Raw genomic sequence first — 22,285 nt, forward strand, 5'->3', positions numbered from 1 at the left:
AGATGAGGTTGAATTAAAATCTTCTTCTCCAGAGTGCTTAAGTCTCTGTGATGTGATTTAGAAATGTTCTAAGTGCACTACATATTTTGTTATCTTAGTCATTAAGCACAACTTCAAAGCAAACAGTACCCAGAAAAATTCTTGTGCATCCCAGTTGATATGATTTCTCAGTTTGACAACAAACTATTGAAAAATACTTTTTCATCCAATTTTTCACCCTTAATAGCTTCACCTTTCAATGCTTCATTAGCTTGTTTCTATGAATGTTACATTCAGTTGTGCAAAGTAATGTCATAGCATAACTACTGCTTCCCCCTTATTCACAAGCCAATTATCTGTCAGAAAAGGAAATTAATGTGGTGTGATTTTACTCTTGACAAAAATATGTGGACTGCTTATTATCTTGCTATTGGCTGGATATTCTAAGATGGATAGTTACTTGAACAAATCAGTAACCAACTGGGTATTTGAAGCTTGACTAATCTGAAATTATCCTGGTCCTTTCTTTTTCCTTTATGAAAGAGAAAAAAAAAACAAAAAAAAAAAGGAAATTTGTCTTTCTTCAGTCCTTTGAGACCCCACTTCTCCATGATCCATGAGTCCTTAAAGATAATCATGTAATGGTTCAGATTGTTTCAGCTATTTCCTTAAATACTCCAGGGTAAATTTCCTTACAGCTTGCTAATTTGAATATATCTAACCCAGATGAACATATTTAACCTATTCTTTTCCTACTCTCTATACTCCAGTTTGTTGCTGGTTTTAATTATTCTAAGCATCTGGTAGGAATTAACCTTTTACTGTGAAGACTTAAGCAAAGACGACATTGAACAATTAATCTTTACTTGTCTTCTGTTATTTTCTCATCTTCTCTTAGTAGTACAGGACCCCTGCTATTTCTATCTTTCTGTTATTATTATTTTAATATACAGAATCTTTTCTCATCTCCTTTAATCCCTCTTGCAAACTGTAGTTTTCTACTTTAATATTATAACACCAATGGATATTTCCCATCGTGGGTGGCTTTAGTAAGTCTGCAACATCAGAAAAGAAGCACTTGTTTTTAGAGCTAGCGTAGAGGAGGGAAAAAGCTGTCCAATCAAAGCCAGCTCCAGTGATATGCTCTAGCCTGTTAACTGGATGCATTACAATGGTTAGAGAATATATCATTAGAGATTTTCATTTTGATTTACTGTTTATTAAACAGCTACACTGACCTGAGGTGATCTAGAGTAGTGCTTCTTCACATGTTATCCAGGAACCCCTGCTCTTCTATGAGGCATGACAAAGTAGCACATAAAACCACTAGGAGAAAAAAAAAAAAAAAAAAAAGAGTTGCTCACTTGCTAGCAAACACACAACTGGGGAAATAACATTTTAAAGGAGCAGTCCTTGCTTAGCTTTCTTGTTCTTAAATTAAAATCTTTCTGGTGGTGTTTTATAAAACGACCAGTGGTTTTTTTCTCTGAAAAAGAAACATTTTTAGGAATACTGCAGAAAATACTGTAGTATTGGGGAATAAGAAATGAGGTTGTATGCAGCTGGCTTTCTGGATGATCTCAGGCTAATCACTGACCTGCAACCCCAGTGGTCCAGCTTCCCCCATCAGTCAAATGAATCTAGCTGATAACGATTGCTATAAAGCATTTTGAGCTATTTGCTGAAAGACCACTCCTTCGCTAACCTTCTCCATTGGATTGGTCATACATAGGATTGTGAAACCAGAGAGCTGAGAATGGTCTGAGTAGAGTAACGTGTTTTCTTCGGTAAAGGTGCAATTTGGAGGCTGAGATTTTATCTTTGAGACCACATTTGAAAGACATATTAAAATGCCCAATAAAACATGTTGGCTTTTTCAATCCATTGAGCAATTACTCATTTCAAATTATAGCAGCAGCATTAAAACGCAGCTGGGGTAATTTCTAAGAAAACCAGAAGATATAATCATACGACAACATTCTTGTGCCCTGCAGTCCTAACATACGCAAAACGCCTACTGAGCTTGAGGAGGTCTTTTGTGTCTAAGCATAGTGGAATAGGCTTTGTTTTGAATGCGAAGTTCTTTACCGTGCAGCTATCAAAGTGAAATTTTGTTCCTCTGGATGTTGAGCAGAATGTACCCATTGCCTGTGATTTAAGACTTACCAGGCATGCCAAGAATATATTAGCTTACTCTTGGCAATGGGAATTGCATTTGTGTAACAAGCTTTAAAACCCTGTTAAGAAACATTGTCTGATCTGTAACATGGGACTCATTCATTTTCTTATTGTTGTTATTTTACTGAAAGAAAAAAAATGTGCACAAGACATTTTTCCAAAAATCTGTAGGGTACTTCGGAATGTGTTTTTTTTTTTTTAAAAAAAAAAACAAAACCACAAACAAAAAACCAAAAGAAAAGCCCACCACAACAGTTTGGGTAATAGCTTCATCTACTACTTATTTAAGGCTTGTTTATAATGTAAAGGAGAATGTTTTTTTGTGTCTCCTAGACACACTACTGTCCCTACACTATCTCACAATGTGAATTGCACAAGAATTTCAAAACCAGTGCCTAAAGTTAGCCTCTTAAATCTATATTTAAGTATTTGCAGCCCAATTGCTTGTTGCTCAGCACTTCTCAATACCAGACCTCGTATTTATTTGACTAAATGCAGATCAGAGAAAGCTCAAACAAGGGACAAGGAAAGGCCAATGGGTTAAAGCACTCCGCTGTAATGTGAGAGGCAAAGGTTTCAAGTCCCTGCACTGCCCTCCAGATGAGTACTGTAACTTTCTGTGCCTTATTTATGCAAAGTAGAAGAGGTCCATCAGAAAAAAACTGGAGGGGAAGCTGACTGCAATGGCTAAGATACCTGCCAGAGATGAGGAAAACTAGATCACAATACTGTGGCTCAAGAAGAGTAAGAGTCTGAACCTGGGTTTTCACAAGGGCTTTTCTTGATACAGTCATGGAAGTTCTGAACTGTCTCATTTTTGTCCCGGTGCAGACTAGAAGCTCATTTTGTGGATTATATATGTATTTGCTTTTGCAGAAGTGCACTCCCGTTTTCAGCCCCACTGTAATAATTTTTAAAAGTCTTGATCATGCACTCATGCTGAGCAGTAAAACTGCCTGTAAGTTCTCGCTTAGTTCTCTCACAATCAGAGCTGTTGTGGAGAAGGCTTGCTGCCTTATGGAATTGGCAAGATGCTCCTTCCTGAGATGCCTTAAGGTTGCCATTGACCGCAGGATAGCTGCAGAAGGCAGGAACAGCTGGGTCTGCATAGCTCCCATCCCCTGGCACAATGGTTTCTGGGGAAGGAAATGCTATTACAGTTTGTATCCTCAGCCCCTTGGCTGCTAACCAAACTATCATAACTCTGAGCAAGACAGACACTCACACCCAGCAAGGGCACAGGCCGGATGCAGAGAACAGGAACTGGGGACAATGGGAAGAATCTGGGGTGCAGCAGCAGCCACAAGCTGTCCTCTAGTTTGCACTGGGAGTCAGCTCCTTGTGCAGATGTTTGTTTATGGAAAGATATGAACTAGGAAAACCAGTCAGACACACTCCTTCATACAACAAAGTCTCTTCTTGTTTGAATAATGCCCATAACTGAATATTAATGTTCCTGCCAGTGGAAGTTAGATGATTCTTGCTGGTACAGAAGGAAATTTCTCAGCTACTGAAAACCAGCCAGGCTTCAGCCTACCCCAGAGATGGCAGAGCGCTGGCAAGAGATTCACATTGTGCTTGTTATTGAGCATGGATGTATTGCTTCTAAGTGGGCGGCAATGGCACTGACAATACATTTCACTATTTTTAATCTCTAATTTATTTTTAAAAATACATGGCATTTATTGTTCTTTGCAAACACCTTTTCTGTGTGTTTGGGACAGGTAACCCCAGTGTTCCATTTAGGATCAAGTCCTGTTCACTTTGGGTACTAACAGTACCCAGACAGTACTCAAACTCCTCACTCTAACAGCATAGTGGAGAGTACTGTTTGTGCGCAATCTGTCTGCAATGGGCTGTGGTGTAGTCTGGTAGGCATTGCAATGAATACCAAAAAGCAATATGGATACTAAGGAATGCTTCTGACACAACTTGAGTTGAGATTTGCTCTCCAAATCCACTCTGTCCTAATTGTACAGTAAGTATTTCTTTATATATTACTGAAGAGTGAGTGGTAGCTGTCAAGGGCCTGAAACTCGTTATTACTTTTCATTCTCTGGAGGCCAATTCAACAAGTAGTCCTGGTGTGAAGGCGATTTCACTGGGACTCTGCGCTGGCAGAAGCACTTTTGTGAACAAAAACATAGTATAACTGAGTAGAGACAGGAATATTTTTAGAAGTGTTGTACCTGGAGTTCTTTTGTATTGTCTCTCCTCCTTTGCTAGCAGACCCTTTCCAATACTTGGGAGAGCTGATCTGGATGAAAATGCATAATGGGATGCGAGATAAGGAAACATCCAAATGAGACTGAAGATGTGATTATACTAGAGAACTGAATGTGCATTGAAGCCAACTGGCATAGAACAGCCCTTGTCCATTCCACTAAACTTGAAATCTTGTCTGATTGAGAGCTGCCAGAATCCAAACAATGAGCACTTAGGTCACATCATATACAATACAAATGTGATTTTCCTCTAAACACAAACAGCTACTACATCGTGGGCTTGAACCAGATTTGGAGATTTTTCCTTGAATTCAGCAGGTTTTCAGTCAAACTCTATATAACTTGGTTAATTGCATTCCAGGCTTGGTATTAGTTAACATACATAGCTTTACTATGTGCAAATAGAGTGCAGTGAAGAGTGAACATCTCTGAAAGATTACCTATAAATATAAGTGGATACTTTATAGCTCATTGTTTCTTCTCTCATAATATGTGTGTGAAGTTGTATAATCTCCAGTAATGACAGTTTATTATGGTAGCACAAGGTAGAAATACACTGCATTTGTATTGTACCTTGGAGGTAAGCACCTCACAATCTTCTACAAAGAGCAAATTAAAGGTTATGGTTATGGGGATCAAAAAATAGCTTACATCAGAAAATACCCACTTTATGAGTACAGAAGTTTTTATTGCTAGGTGCCATAAGTACCCTCTTCAGAACTTAGGCTATCCAAATAACTCCTACATACCACCTTCACAACTCTGTCATGTTTTCAAAATCAATTTTTTAGAATGATTTCATCCACTATGATTTAATTTTGGTATAACACCATTGCCTTTAACATTATACCGGATTTGAATTATACTTGCAAGCAGACTCTGGGCCTTTGCATTACAATGGTAAATGCAATGACTACTTCTAGAGTTCACCCAGAAATAAAGGTAAAGAACTCCCAGTGGCTTAATTTTCCATTATCTTTGTACATTTTATCATTAAGAGCTGCAAAATAAAAATATATTAATTTTTGAAGCATTTAATAGTTTCATTTTTAATAATTAAAAAAAAGCTGTTTATGATAGTCATTTGCACTATCTTTTTCCGCTGGACTGCAAGTGCAAGCTTAATAAGACGACTCAGAATTTTCCTCAGTTGTTTCATCAAAATCAGTTTCCTGATTTGCCATGGCTAAACCATGACAATTCCATAAACTGATCTTGCAAAGGCAAAGTACCTTGAAAGTCCAGTTTTCCTTGAAGCTGGGTTTATTACCCTTGTTTAAATTTTATAGTAAAAACGCGTAGACTAATACCTAATGTTTGTACCTCAAACTGTATATGCAGATTCTGGATGCAGAAGAGCCAGATTAACATTGTATCTTGCCTGTAAGAGCACAGCTATTATGTGTTTGATTGCCTAGCAGTCTAGAACTAATCTGGCAAAAAACTGCTCCTGTGAAACGCAGAAAAATGTGAAAACTAAAAAAAAGGAAGTATAAAAGATGTGTAGAAATGGTCAGCTAAATAGCTACTAGATCTTTTGATTAAAGTTCAGCTAAGAGATAGCAAATACAACCTGGATTCAGACACACTGCAACAAAACTATTGTTGGCACATTAGGGTGGACTATTGGATTGGGCACATCAGAAAATCCAATTCTGATTACATGACTCTAATCATGCCGTTCCTTTTAATTTATTCTGCTCTGAGGCTGAACTCTGAAGGAATTTGGTGAGACAATGTTCTTTCTAAAAGGACCTTCCCATACAAATGGGCCACAATTAGAATTTCGAGTTTGAACAGCTTTGAATTTCTGTGTGCGTCTGCACAAATGTTGAGAAATCTACAGGTAGATTAGTCCCCATGGTTTTGGTTCTTGGTCACGTACATAAAAAGAAGGAAACCTAGCCACAAAAGTTTCACGAGAACAGCTGATTTGGAGAGATTTAATTGAACAGTTCATGATACTATCCTGTTATCAAATAGAGACCCAAATCCTGTTTTGTTTGTTTGTTTTTTTTTTGTTTAGAACCCATACCATACCCTTGCTGTGAGAGCCACCTCCTTTGCTCTGCTGTGATTTTTTATTTCATATAACAGGAAGAAGAGAGATCTCCTTTGCCAGCAAGCAGATGTCCACCAAAAAGGCTTTACTAACTGATCAATTGCAAAATCTCTCACTGCAATCCTTTATAAAATAAGATGCCCTCTGTCCTTCCTCCCACCCCAAGCTTAGTTGCCAAAACTTACATACAAAATTATTACTGTAATGTTTTATAGTCACTGGGAAAAAAATATCCATTTGGTCTTACAGAATGATGTGAAATGAATCTCTGGCCTCAAAAGAAAAGAAAAGTCTATTAAAAGTAGCTCTTTTTCCTCCCTCCTCCCTCTCCCAGGCCCCTTTTGCTCCCCTCCCCCAACAATAAAGGATGTTTTGGAACAGCCTTTTCAGGAAACATTTCCACAGCAAAATGCAGCATCATTTATAATATTTAAAGCTACATTTTTGTTGAGATGGCTTGGCAGGCTTTGCTTGCAAATCTGGCAGGATATGGCCAGCTGAGAGTTAGCACTAACAAACTGAGGATATGCTGACACAACAGAATGCTTTAATCATCATTGCAGCAAGCAGGACAAGATCTTCTCCTGCACTGCCAGCTCTTCCCAGTGTGAGAACCAATGGTGCTGCGTATTTCTCCTTCCCTCCCCTGCCTCTAGAGAGTACAGTTTTCCCTTGTTGTTTCCACTGAACTAAAAAAACCTTGTTGGGTAACAGCATATAAAATAATGAGCAATGGATATTCCTCTTGGCCAATGCTGTTATGAAAATGCTGCCCATTTCCAGCACAATAAGGAAGCTTAATAATTAAAAAGAAAGTCCTTAAACAATATGTGTCTCAATAAAAGGGTTATTTTCATTTGCAGCTAAAGCTCTTTTTCTGATTTACCATGCATGCCCTTTTCTAAAGCAGAGCTGAAAGTTATATTCAGCTAGCAAAATCATAATTAGAAACTTGTCCCATTTCAGAGCTGAGAACTGATTTTAGCTGTTTGCAAAAATCTGTTCAAGTAAATTAATTTCACATTTAAGAGGTCCCAAAGAATTTAACCCTGAAGATCTAGAAGTTATGGCCTTGAGTAAGGCTTGCCCAGAGTAAGACTTGCCCAGAGAATTCCCACTAAATGGTCTAGATAAGGTACAGTGTAGAGCTTATGTTCTTGCAATAATTTAGCTCAGGATTCGATACATCAAACAATAAAGACCTGTGTCATGAAAGAGACTGTGAATGGAACTAACCGTTCATATTTTGGGAGCATATTGATATATAGCCACTGCTTACTGGCTTTGTTAGACTAAAACTTCTTGCAAACATAAAGACTCATAAGGTAATGGCTATTGCAAAGTATAAATGTAAAAACCTGTAAGAGGCAGCCTACGCAATTGGACTGGCTACTAAGCTGAGTGTTGTTTCTTGTCCGTGGATCCTGAACAGGATAGCATAAAATTCACTTACTGCTCCCTCCCTTTGTCTGCCTTGCCTTGGTGTGTAAGTTACTTGGAACAGTGCTGGCGTCTATAAGGCTAAGTATAGCAGGACTCTCTAATCGCTTTTAGGAACTTTACGTGCCTTCCACACAACTAAGTATGATTAGGATATGTTTCTGAGATTACATACTGTGCATGTTGGGAAGAAGAGTTGGTATCTTCGCGAGTGTGTAGCTTTTATACAGAACAAGGAGGTCCAGAGACTAGGGTACCATAAACAGGGACGCTCTGTATGTCCTTGAAATGGAGTATGTATTTGCCAGGTCTGATGAACGACCAGACAGTGTGAAACTACACTATCTCCATATCCTGAGTTGCAGTTGCTCATACCCGTCTCCAACTCGACACTGAAACTTCAGACAAAGTTCACAGCTCACATACTGAGGAGAAATCCAGCTGAATTTGTTATGTCCTGAAAGTAGGGGTGTGGCAAAAGAGGACTGATGAAATAGAGGGCCAGATGGCAATGTAGGTGGATCAGAAGCAAAAATACTTGTATCTAAATATTCTTTTTTTTACTGGAAAATGAGTGGTATATATTTTGAGGCAACTCTCAGAATGTATGAGCAAAAAGGTAACAAGCAGCAGTTATTTTTTACTGTGTGCAGTTCTTCCACCCACAGATTACTAGTAATGGTTTCTGGTTAGGAGCTCTACTATAAACGAATGTTATATATGTCCTTGCTTATGTGCACATGCACATATATAATAATATTATATTGCATCTGAAATTCTTGAATCTTCCTTACTTCTTTTTGTTGTTGGGCCAGTCATTTGCTACTGATTGTTTTCTTAAAGCCAGTGGGCAATATTTAAGATGTGCTGCTTCACCACTCTAATTTCCTATCTATACCCTGCATATCAAAATGAAAAATCAGAAATTCAGAATTTGTTTTTCCTACAGTCGTCAACATTTTCAGGGTTAGTTACTGCTGATAAGTGTGAAAGTATATTGCTGTATTTATGTAATTGGAGACACACCTATGCAGCTGATTTTTAACACCGTAGGCAAGGCAGCTGGAATGGGATTTAAGATGAGGCACGTAATTTTTTCCAATGCTTGAATGAAAACCTGAAGCATTTGAGAGGTGTATGACTGAACTGCTGATCCAGGAGGCTAGTTTGTTGGGGGGTTTTTCCCCTCATTTTTGTTTTCCTCCTTCCCTAAATCTTAGCTGCAGCTTTGTATTGCTTATGTTTACAAAGTTGATGCTACATCCGTCTAAGGGAGAGATATTACCTCTTATTTAAAAGGAAGAAGTCCCACTAAAATGTACTCAACTTCAAGAGAGAGTTTACAAATGCAAATCAAATATTAAATCCTGATCCCCCAGGGCTTAACTGTACCAGCAGTGAATTGAAACCCAGAGTGCGTCTGCTAAAGTGAAAGGGCAGGGAGGGCAGGGCAGGGCAGGCCTGTGGCATGACAGCAATTATCAGGAAGTCCATTTTCTAGGCTTCAGTATTTTAGACTACTGAAGGGCTGTCTATGTTAGGAAAAGATTATTTTATGTACACACAACTGCTTCCTTTCACACAGTGCTGCAAGGCAGTTAGTTACCTGCCTCAGAAAGAGAAACAGTTTTTCATCGCTGTGGTGGAAACAGTGATTAAAATGGTCTCAGCTGCCTTTGCTATAATAATGGGGATGATGGAAATGTTTTTCTCTCACCTAAATGTTCATTCTGGGCCACTTACAGCAATATTTACTATAGAAATGTTCACCAATGAACTTTGTCTGAATAAGGTAATTTTTCCTGTTAAACAGAGACCTTTGAGCTTCTACAAAAAATGTTTTGATGACTACTTTATGCTTGACTTGGTGAGGGAAATTGGGCAGACAGTTGCTGGATATGTGCAGGTATACCAAATAACTTTCTCTGGATGTAGTTTAGCACTGATGTTTTTCTACAGAAAAAGTGGATCAGTGTAAAATACAAGACAGAGTAACAGCTCAGAAGTTTTAAAGCCTGTGGGAATGTACCAGTATCCCACTCCACACATCATTTCTGAAGATGTTAAAATGTAGTGAACGGATGACTAAGGAAGGACAATAAAACACACTCAAAATCAAGTTCTTCAAAAGAAGGCACATACCAGCTGACTGTTTCTATTTTTGAGTTGCTAAATGTTTTTAGTAGCACTGAAGATCAAAAAACAAATTGTTCACTTATGGCATAGCCCATTCTAACCAAAACGCTGGAGACTGAAAATATTACAACCTACTTATAAACTCCCATTAGCAAGTTTTTTTGTTTTTAATAAATAAAGTCCCATAGAAACAGAAGGTATTTACAATTAGATCAAAATTCTGAATACAATTCACAAGAGAAAATGCTATTTTTTGCGAAAATGTTTTCATATCCTCATAACAGTCATTTGTTCTAAATTAGTACATAGCAATTGTCCATTAAATGAACATTTTTCCCTTAAGACCTATTCTTGTAGAAAAGTATTTTAGGCAAAACTTCCTAACCATGATGTAACCGTTTAGAATCAGGACATTTCTGTGATTAGTAATTCACATAAAAATTAACATTTTCCATAGCTTGAGGAAAACATGATGAATAACTATCAAAATCTAAGAGAAGACAGGATGTAGGGAGAACAATGTATTTTATTAGAGCAGCTTATACAGTTGAAAGAAAAGTATAGGCTTTTGGGCATTCAGTCCCTTCATCCTAATAAAGGATAACACCTGTTCCTGCAAAAGTGTCTTCTCTTTTATTTTTAGGCCATTATGACTACCATTACGCTACCACTCTCAAAATATATGGATTGTATTTGTCCATATTGGAACGAATGGCTTAAACAACTTCACTGCTAAAATGCTACTTTCAAAAATATTACCACTTGTAATAAAGTAGAATTAAGCTTTTTGAATTAATGTGCTTCTTGGTTACACAGGGGTTTTTCCTGAAACAAAGTAATGAACTTTATTTCGTTGTGAGTGCATCTCTTCCACTGTGTTTTTCAAGAATTTTTTAATATTACTTACATAAGAACATGCCCCAGAATTCTTCTTTATTCAAAAACTAATTTTGAACTCTCATTTCTAGTGAAGTCTATGTAAAATTGGATTATATAAGAAATGCAGGCTCAGATTAATAGCTTTTGCTATGTGTTATTATCATAGGAATTCAGTGTTGGAGCTGTGGCCCGTTTCAGTGCCAGTTAATCTTTGTTACGTCCTCCTACAGGAGGGGATGAACTCCTCAATTAAACAGAGGTTCTCTCACTAAGTGATAGATGGCAGAATTTCAACTGGCTAGTGTCCAGTGGAAAACAACTTAAAACGAGAAGAGAGACAATATTTTCTTTTGAATTGTAACACCCACAAATTAGTGTGTGTATAATTCCTGTCAGAGTCCAATGCTCAGCTAGCACAATGTGCCTATCTTGAAATGTGCAGGAAACATGCAATCTTGAGCTTTAACATGCAATATTCCATTTGCTTTAGGGCAATCATTTCTAAGTTACCTGAAATGATCTCATTGTGAACTTAGTGAAGATCAAAGCTGTTCACTTTAGCCTCATACTGACTTCATCTCAGAGCAATTTCATATGTGGGTTTTAAACCTTGAGGCTGAATGATCCAACTCTCCAAACTTCCTGGTAGGCATAATGCTTACTACTGACCATAGGCCCAGAGATTATCTGAAATAAGTAGTAGGAAACATTTTCAGGTGTAGAAGGCACGAGCTTAAGGATTTATTTTAATATTTGCCTCTGTCAGCCTCTTTATTGCGTAATTTGCACCAACTTAGCTTTTCAAGGTCTACATTGGGAGTAAGGCCAATCTACTCTCCCTGAAAATCCAGTCCACTCACATATATATTTACATTACCTTGTGGTCCACTTATATACCACCACTGAACTTGTCTCACTGAGTTTAAGGCACACTTTTTGCTACATAAATAAAATTTGGACATGGTGAGGAAACTAAGGCTATTCAATTGAGGACCACTCCTTACTTCAATATATATGTTACAATTAGTGGCTTTTTTTTCCAACATGGCTTCTTTGGGTCCACCAGTGTGGACAGTGTGGATCACACCTGCATGACTTTGTCAGGGGTCACATTCAGAAATGGTAGATGTGGCCAGGCTAAATGTGAATCTAAGGGAATCTCACATCAGTACCGAGAATACCAAAAGAAGCTAGTATAACTAAATTTACCTTCTGCTAAATTTATTCACTCTCCTATGCTTTGCTCCCAGTGGAAATCTTTGGTGGCATTATAGGGCAACATATATATGAAAATTAGCAATCTTAACAGCAATGTACTTCTCAAAGTGTTGTTGTTCCCAGGGATTAAATAACGATAGCTCAAGTCAGGCTAACATAGTAGGGTTTCCGTTACAGGTTTCTGTTTTAAAGAACGAATGCAGACCATGCTTTTGTTTAGGAAGAGTCACACTATTCCAGTTTTCCATGATATTTTTGACTGAATAGATTGTTCAATGATAGTTCATCAAATAATTTGGGAAGGTCTCAGGCCAAGTGGTTTGTACAAACCTATTCCACCTACAGGCTACACAGAGTGACTGAAAGCTGCATGGGCACTAGCTGCTGTGCCTTGGCAGGGACAGCGGCATGGTGTCTCCGCCCATGCTGTTGCTCCACCTGCCTCAGACTTGCCTGAACAAAGTAACTGAAACTCTGCTTCCTAAGAGTGATGAGCAGTGCATCTTCCTTACTTAATTAATTCCTGAAACAGCATCTAGTTTTTGTGTTTGCCCATAAATGGTGGGCCTTTACACTAAGACCTCTTTATAGAGCTCTATCAGTGTAAAATTGTGTTACGGTAGGCACAAATATTGTCAGACCTGACATTCTAACTTTTGCTTTTTAAGCTCTCATAGGAAGCTACACTTATATGTGATTCAATTTTATTGTTATTTTGCTGCTGCCTTGGGAGCACGAAATCAAATGTAATACTTAAAATGTTTCCCTAGAAATGTTTAAGGAGAAGGATTTTTATTTTTAAGTTGAAAATTTAGCTGTGTGCTTGACCAACTTCAGTGAAGCATCAATCATACTGGACAAGCAATTTTAAGAAATAATATAGTTTAAAAATTAATTCTGAAAATACTGCCAACAATTTAATGATATAGATATTTTTAATATTAAAAGTAAATTGTAAATGTGTCTTTATAAACAATATGCATAAAATAGATCTACTATACTAAGCTCTCTCTTTTTAAATGCTGTTTCACAGTAATTTCTTAGGTATGCAAAGTTTTCCCTCAAAGAAATAGTGCAATCTGAAGAACATACATTATGTCAGCGGATTAGAACTACTATGGTCATTAATATAAGTCTTTATAGATTTCTTGTAGGAGTGGATGAAGACTCATATCTGTCTCCGTTTTCTTTATTATTTGCAACAGCTGCACGTGTTCTGTTACAATCTGTCTGAGGTCCGTCATTTTCTGAAGCAACTTTGCAAACAGCTGTGATGATTCTGGATGATTCAGCTTTAGCTGGAGCTCCAAAGCTTGCAATAGATTGTCTTGTATATCTTCAATGGGCTTCACATTTAACAAACCTGGGCGATCTGGGAAAAAAAAAACCAGGAGTTGTAAGTTTATGAAGAATATGGAAACATTGAGCTCATGTATTAATTTCCTAAAGGTTTCTTAGTATATTTAGCATTTACATATGGCACTTCCTGAGGACTGTTTGACAATTTCTTAATGTATTTATTTGTAAGTTTTTACTAGAATTTGCTCAGAGTAGTTGTAAAACTAGTCTTAGAAACAGTGCAAGCTGTTTGTGTGGAGCAGATACAGAGGCAGGTTTATACAATACTACAATGCATTTTCCAAGGTAAACTGAGAGTGTTTATGGAAAGGAAGAGTAAGATATAGTTGTGGGATAAACAGTTTGTACCAGGTAATTCAGTTTTGGAAAATCAATGTATACTCAGATGGATTTGCATGTATCTTCTATCATTAAAAATGTTTCCTGTTCAGGTGGATCCTAAGCTATCAAGATAATAAAAAGGCATAAATTCAAATTCTGTAGTCATACTAACCTGGGAGATTTACAAATCACAGGTTCAGTTCTTCTCCATACCCAAGTTCCAGTTGCTATTAAGAAGTCTGATGACAGCTTTTAGCATCAGCTCATCAGCTTAGCCACAAATGCTTATGGCAGTGGAGGACTGATAGATGTGGCTTGTACAGAAAATGCCTTTGCTGGGGTCATGCCAACAGAGAGTTGTCCCCCATTATGGAGGAATCTGGGATGGACGTTTACAACCAAAGTCAGCTGCTTGCACTGCCACAGCTGTGAGAGTCCAGGATTATCTTTGGCATATCTTATTCTATGGCAAGAAGCAAAATCTTTCTTTTTTAACCATTATTATCTTTCACAATATTAGCTGTTCTCTTATTTCTTTCTGTTCCCAAATACCTTCTTAAGTGGTTGCAGTTATTATTAAATAATAATTTGTAACATTTGTTTTCTAACTTGAGGTAATAAATTATTTGGTTCTACAGCTGTGAAAATTAATAAAGTTGCTTAACATTATTAAATCTTCACATATGACAATGATCACCAGTAATTTGTTACTGCTAAACTACTTTATACTGGGTAGTGCCTCCCGATTACCAGCACACTCTATGAAAAAACAGTCAATAATTTAAATAACATTTGCTGTATAGCTATGAAATTAATTTCATAGGCTGATCAATAAAAAGCAGGGCTTATAGCTAGCTTTAAATTACTTTCCTAAGGCAGTATTACCATTTCAGAAAGAACAAGAGGTTGATCTATATTAAAAAATTTAAAAATAGGCTGTTATTTCCTATGGTCTTATTAACCTTTCTGTGCATCCAGTTCTACTAAACTCAGCTTGGCTTGTGTACTTAGAAAAAAGGCTGAGAGAAAACAAAGCTCTTTATAAACACATTGGGGTTTTACTTCACAGAGAAAAAATTGCAGTGTAAACTAAAAGGCAAAGTTGGCATGAAAACAAATGAGTATACACAAGCCGTGAATACATGTACGTCACTCATTAGGAAAGGATAGTTAACTCTCAAAGAGGTGAGGTTTGGTGGTAGTTTTTCAGAAACAGAAATAACGGTAAGTTTGAATATGGAGCTTGATATTTATTTGATGGTGGTTTTATGAAGCGACTGCTTTCATTTGTAGGTGACTGGACTCAGTGACCCCTTTGGCCACTCTTTCCATTTGGTATTTCATGCTAATAAGCTATTCTTGTCTAGCAGAGATCACTATTTTATGATATTCAACTGATAATACCATAAAATATGATTCAGAGTGTCTGTAAGTAAATAAACACAAGCAGAAAATTGTCTCCAAACAAATGGATCCTTCTTATTAATTTCCTTTGGCAATATTATAAAATAATTTTTTTTAGTTACTTAGAGAATTTTTGATAAATGTTAGATATTTGTTTTTAGATTACCTAAATGCATAGCATGTGCTGCAAAATCTAGTTGTCGTCTTTACATCTTTCGGAAACTTCCCAACTTTCAGTACTTCAAAGCTGTTAATAATTTTGGCTTTGGGTTGTGATAGCTTTAAATTTTGCCTCTGTGTTGCAGATGAACTCTGAACTAGCTGGGTATGACTCAGTGTACAGTGATATAAAAAAATCAAAAAGCACAAAGACTGTGGCCTTGATTTCCTCTGAGATTAATCTCCATTTGCCCCCTGCTTCTCTAATGGTGGGAATTTTCAGGGTGTGAGTTTTTCAGAAGTGAAACCCAATTCAAACATTGTGCTCCCCAGTGCAACTTTAGAGTCCAGGAGGCAAATCCAGGCGATCAGTTCTGAGACTGGAACCTAACAAGGAGTCCCCCAAATTTGGGTGCCTGAGGTCAGTTGAAGTTCAGTGAGAGTTAAGTGCCTAAAATCCTTAAGCTCCTTTGAAAAACCCAGTCTAATGGTTTTATAATGACCCAGTGGAACTGGAGTTAGAAAAGATGACTATGACAAAAGCCTAGGAGATCATCAGATGTTATTTTTAAATAAACCAATTCAAGAGGAAGGAAAATTCCCATTGAAAGCAAGAGAGATTTTTCATGAATGAGAGCTTCAGGATATGGACATTATTTTTTGGGTGTTGACAGTTTGCTATACTTTCTCAGTAAAAATGTCTTACAGAGGAAAATGCTGTTTCTGTTCCAAGAAACATACCTAAACCAGAAAAAAATTAAATAGGAGGCAAAAGCTTTAACATACAGGTATTTTGGTATATTTCAAGTTGTTAAGATGCTCTTAAATATATATGCTGCAGACTCATTGGCTACTGTAGCAAAAGGTATATCTTATGCAGCAAGGAGCTCCAAATAGATGTAGCTTGTAGAAAAAAAAAATACAAAGGAAATGATTAACAGTAGGCCTCGAGAAAAATTCTGACAGAGAATAGGAAGAAACAGAAATGGGAGTAAACTAGATGTGATACCATGGTGGAGGCCTTTGAATAGGCTAAGAAAGGCAGAATGCTTTTTGAAAGTGCACAGAGAAACCTGAAAAGGGAACTTATGTGGGAAGTGAAAGACAAAACCAAATGAGTTGTAGCAGGATATTCTTATGATACAATGAAATTAGGTTACAGAAGGCCAAAGTGAAGAGAGGTGAAATGATTAATGTGACAGATAACTAAAAGTGAATTGAACACCACTTTTACACCTTTCTGATACAGAAGATTGTTTGTTGAAGTTCAGGTTTTTTTTGTTATGTGCTATTTGTGACCTGCCTTTTATCCATTCAGACTATGCCATGGAAATAACACAATTCTCTTTTTATTACTTCTTTCCTTTATTCAGTTTTTGTTTATATCTTCATTCATTGTCATACAGCTGTTTCATTTGGTTTAAAAATTCTACAGGAAGCTGTTCTAAGTAAGAAAATGTTCACAGTGACTAGGAAAGACTAATAGCCCTGTAGTTTTGAGTGTCAACCATATGACTGTGTAAACTGATGTTCTATACTATCTTGGGAAAATATTTTATTTGTTTAAATAAACAGATTACAGATTTGGATACTCCTTTCATGTTCCTAACAATAATTACAATTTTTTATTCTGTTCCTCACATATGAAATTGCCTTTACTCATACCTTTGTATTTTAATATCTTTGATTAAGTGCATTTTGCATTTAAATACATGTTCTAAAATCTTAATGTGATAAAACAGACAAAGATATGGCTGACTGAACAACTGTACTACTTCTTTTGCTGAGGCAGATATGACTCAGCAGTTTGAGGTTTTTCTTCTGACACTTCTGTATTGCAGTCACTAGGATTTTGGTTCAAAGCCCACAGTGATTATCTGCAGTTCTTGGTCTGATTAGGAAGCATTTCTTTACTCTGACAGGTTTGCTAGAGCAGGATTTCTGTAGCAGTCAAATATGAACTATTTCTTGGCACTACTCCGTGATAAAACTTCAAATTTTGCTGATCTCAGAGTGTAGTAAAAGTATTGAATATAGTGTTTAAAAAAGCAGCTGTGATTCATGGCTCAAAATGTACTGTAAAGAACACGTCCAGAAAACAGAAAAAGTGAATTTAGCAACATTTCTGAATTCAAATCCTAGTCTGACTGCACGTTGACTAACGGTGTCTGGGTGTTTACAGGTACACCCTACTACAATTCTCAAACACCACTATATCCTGAACACTGCAGAAGATATGCAAAAGTTCAAGTCCATCCATGATATGTAAACATGCTACAAAATTACCTTTTGAGCTTTTTCTTTCTTTGACAACAACCTGCTTGACTGAGTTTGCTCTGTTTACAAATGTGGGTTATCCCAATCAAGCTTGGACTATTATCTTTCCTGCCCAAACACAGACATCCAACTTACTCTCCTTAAACCTTCTTCTTATGATAGACTTCATTTTCAGCTCAGGTGTATATAATATTTTTAAAGATGTTTCAAATTCTTTAACATGTATACCATGGCACTCACTATGGGCTGAGCATATGCCTCAGCGGCACAGAGGAATACAACAGTGAGGAAGACTATCTCCTTGAAGAAACTTTTCCAAATCTCATTTTACCAAAGCACATTTTTCAAAGTTATTATGAGTCAAAGAATGTCGTACCGAGAGTTTGGCATTGCTGTTAATGGCAAAAGCAATTCTGTAAAAACAAGGTAATATCCTACTGCTCACACACACAATCTCTGTCTCATCAGCATTAAATTCAGAATACTAGAATTCATTTGCCATTTATAGTATTATTTTAAAGTGCAATATACCAACATTAAGAACTTCAGCTTTGTTAGAATGAGTTCAGAGTAACATTTGGAATCACTGAGACAGTGAGGCTGCACTGAGCAGCTCAAAATCAATAAAATGATTGACTGTGGAAGTGGGAGTACTTTAATTTTGTTGCTATTAAGTTAATTTATCAGCTTCTCATTACTGTTATATAGGCATTTTGCCTTTTTACATATAACACAAAAGCAACTGTTTCCATATCAAAAGGCTGGACTGTTTTATAGGAATTGTGGCAAATTCCTAACACTTGCTTCACAATGAAAAGCTTTCTACATGTAATGTTCCAGCTGGAATTATCACTCTCTTTCCCTTCTCTCTTCTTTTCAGAGGTGCATAAGAGACAGCACCAGTGGAGCCAGCAGAACTAACATAATTCTGCTAGGCAATGACAGGTTCACTTAGAATTAGAGTGTTTGGCTGGCATCTTTTTTTGTTTCACAAAGTGGTTTTCTGTTAAGATATTTGTACACAAGATTTCTTAAAGTGACTTAAACATTACTGTATTCCTGCAGCTAGTAAAGTCTTTGAGGTAATATAAGCTGTTTTTGAAATCCTATTTTCAATGAAATAATCTCGATTCATGTAGTTCTTACAGAAATTAAGTTCTGTAAGGACATAGCTCTCACAGAATCAAGAGCATCTGAGAAAGAGGATTTCAGTTCCATACTGCAAAAGGTATTATAGTCCCACGGAATGCATACAGTTCAATATATACCATCTGACTGTAATTTCCATGATAAAAGCCACTCTCGAATTGGCAACAAAGCTTAATTGTTTTAAAAATATAAACTCAGTTTTTACAAATAACTATCATGCTTTTTTTAAAAAAATTCTGAATAAAGACAGTAAGAAATCTTTGTAATAAAGAAATTAAAGGATTTTTCTAGAAAGGACTGATTTATGTTTATATGGATTTATATATTTATATAGATTTGAATATTAATATGGATTTCCTTATTATTTAAGAACTATCTATTACAATTCAGGTAGTTCTTTATGGATCTCTGTTTACAAAGTATTCTTAGAAAAAAGTCTTATGATAGATCTGGTTCAGCATAGTCAGTTTTTATGCTGTGGATCATTGTCCTCCTGAGATTTAAAATGTGAAATTAGTCACATCGTACCTATTTCCTCTAATGTACGCCAAGCATCATGAAGCATAGCAGACCTAGTTTTGCAGATTGCAGGTTCTCTTTTTTCAAATAGGAGTGGACTTTGCGAGGCCTGTTTCTCATCTGTCAAATTTCGTTATATTAGAAAATGCAAAATATTGGCATATTTTGTGTAGTGCCCTAATAATTTCTCCTCCCCCATCAAAGCCAACCAAAAATATACAAGTAACATATTTTCCCTTCCTGAATTAATTCAGAGTCCTCTGGGATCACTGTGTTCAAAGATTTGCACAAGAAAATGTCTTCTGGGAACTGCACTTGTTTGAAGTAGATTTAGTTAGTCTAATAAACCATATTGTGATACCACATTTTTACTGAATGAAACACAATGCCAGAAGTAATTGCACGTGATTTTAAATGAAGCTATTTGTAACAATGCACTCTCAACATAACGTTGGGTTTTAGAACAATAGCATGTGGTTGTTGTTTTTGATCACTTGAACATAATTTAATAACAAAATACTCTGCATTTAATCACAAAATACTCTGCATTGCTCTGTGGAGGATCTGAATTCAGAACATTCAGCACATTCCTCCCATTGATATCTGCAGTACCATTTAAGCCAAAATACACACAAATCAGTTGGGTAAAATTTTCTTTGTGCGACATCACTTACTTAGTATTGGCCAAATTAGACGACCTTCAATCTGACCTGAAATATATATCTGATATCTCAGATTCTTGGTGAAAAGGTTTCTAAGTGAACTAAATCTGGGTAGCAGTTGCTAATTCACAAAATATGATAGCTGCATCTCCTCACAATCAGATAGAACATTCTGACTGTCTTCAAGAAAGCTGAAAATTCAGTGTCTTTTTTAATGAAGTGTTAGAATGGATGTAGTCTGATACCTGGGCTTTCATGCTTTGCTCAAAGCATAATACATAAACATTATTACAAATGGAGCAGCTTAGGAGATCTGAACAGAGCAGAGACACAATGCCTGTTTTTCTCAGGCATTAGGAGACCATCGCTTTCCTGAGAAATGCAGTCTTTTTCAAAGGCAAAGAAAATGTTGCATGAATGAAAAAACAGCAACAACAATAAAAAACCCACCATTAAATCCTGTAAGCCAAATGCCACATATATTTTGAAATTGTTTTGGAATCAAAGTTATTTGTGTATGATTAGCAAGCCACACATGAGGTTTAAAAAAACCTCATGCAGAATTTTAACTTTCAGAAGCTTTTGCCAGTGAAATTCCACCCTTCCTGTTTTCAGATAGTCCTGATTTTGTTTTCTAACTAAATGGACTGCTGATTCAGCAGGCATTTCCAGCTCCATCATTAATATCAGGTCATTTACATTTTCAGTTTGTGCCTGAAACTGAAAAAAAAGGCAAACAACAAGAGAAAGATGAAAACTAATAAAAAATCATGTGCAAATAAACTCAGTCCCATCCTGCAGTGCTGAGCGCTTTCCTGTTTGGACAGGAATTAAATGTGTCCATTCTATTTTATAAAATATCCCATAAAAGACAGCACTTACCTCCACTTAGTATAATGACAGCTATAAATATTGCCAGGTCACTGTCATCTAATTCCAGTGCATTGAACTTCACAGCAAACTCAAACTTGGGCTCCATAAAGTCACAAAAAGGCTTTCTCAGGCTTTTCAGAAACTCCCGTGTCATGAAACCTTGTCCATCAGATATAAGAACTCCATCTTTATTCATCAGAGAAGCCAGGAGAGTATATATGATCTCATGGACCCCATATTTCAGGAGAGTTACTTGATCATTCAGGTCAAGATTCACAAAACCTGGAATGTTCTTGGCGAATTCTGTGATCTCCTGCACTGCCTCCACAGAGCGAAACTGGCATCGCTGGAAAATGCGAATTGCTACCTCTTTGTTCTCCTCCTGCAGCGGTGACACATGCTTGCACTTGATTTGATCTTCTCCCATCATTAAAGAGTTCATGTCATAAATAACAAATGGCTAAAAATAAAAAGAAAAATATATTTACTTTTAAATGTCCTTGCTATGAACATTTGACTCCTAAGAAACTGAAATAGCATACAGAGCTATACCTCGTCAGAAAAGACTTCGAAATCTATGAGGAATAAATCAAGAGCAGTTGATCAAACAGGGTTAAATCTTCATAAACCTATTAAAGCAAATATCCTTACAATGTTAAAATGATTTATAGAAAGGACAAGTAGTTCCTAAGGACTTCTCACGTCTTCTGTGAATCCACATTCTAAAAATAGGCTGATATTTTTTTAATAATTAGGGTATGGGTGTAAGGAACACTATTTAAAAATATCCATGATTTTTGCCTTTTTTGTTTGCTTGTTTGTGTTTGTTTTGTTTTATGGAAGTTCTGTAACACCAGAATTCAAAGTTTAGAATTCTTACTAACAAAAGATTGGAATGTTACTCCTTTTACCTCAATCTTACTGGCTTCTAAAAAACAGAATCTAGTAAGTGTATAGTGACATGTTTGCATGTCTGATGATATAATTTCTTTTTTGTAGAGAGACAGAATATATTCACATTTTGATTACTTCACATACTGTCATGTTACTTTCAAATTCTATCCTAGAGAGTGCTGCCAGTAATATCAACTTTATGGTATTGATTATCTGATAAATTTAACATTTTGCGGTTAATTCCTTTAAAAATAACCAAGTTAGGATACATTTAAACTCAAACAACTTGTCAATGGGAAAGAAAACACAAATAACATGATACAAACTACAGCAGCACAATTCAGAGCACAAGAATGAGTCAGACTGTCAAATAAACTCAACTGGAATAAATCAATTTTGAAAGCAGATTAGAAAAACTAGTGCCAGGAATACTTTTGTTAGGATCTGGAAACAGTCTGCTTCACAATATGCAGAAGAAGCTTCTGTTTTTAAAGAAGTGGTTAAGTGAGGATTTCTTGAATTTATCTGAAGAATCTTTTCCTTAGAGGATA

The 22,285-nt window shown here is 36.4% G+C and overlaps 1 protein-coding gene across 3 annotated transcripts in view; it reads right to left on the bottom strand.

The window, feature by feature from the left end:
- Window positions 1-10,024: 10,024 nt before the first annotated feature.
- Window positions 10,025-22,285, bottom strand: part of PPARG (peroxisome proliferator activated receptor gamma) — a 61,181-nt gene continuing 48,920 nt past the window's right edge. For all 3 annotated transcript variants that reach the window (XM_064454346.1, XM_064454347.1, XM_064454349.1), the window contains exons 6-7: window positions 20,850-21,300; window positions 10,025-13,489 (exon numbers count right to left, since the gene is read on the bottom strand). In XM_064454346.1, coding sequence (XP_064310416.1) covers window positions 13,242-13,489; window positions 20,850-21,300 — 699 coding nt within the window. In that variant the 3' untranslated portion in view covers window positions 10,025-13,241. The remainder of the gene's footprint in view (window positions 13,490-20,849; window positions 21,301-22,285) is intronic.

This window comes from Phalacrocorax carbo, chromosome 6, assembly GCF_963921805.1.
Source record: "Phalacrocorax carbo chromosome 6, bPhaCar2.1, whole genome shotgun sequence".
In the NCBI taxonomy this organism is placed as follows: domain Eukaryota; kingdom Metazoa; phylum Chordata; class Aves; order Suliformes; family Phalacrocoracidae; genus Phalacrocorax; species Phalacrocorax carbo.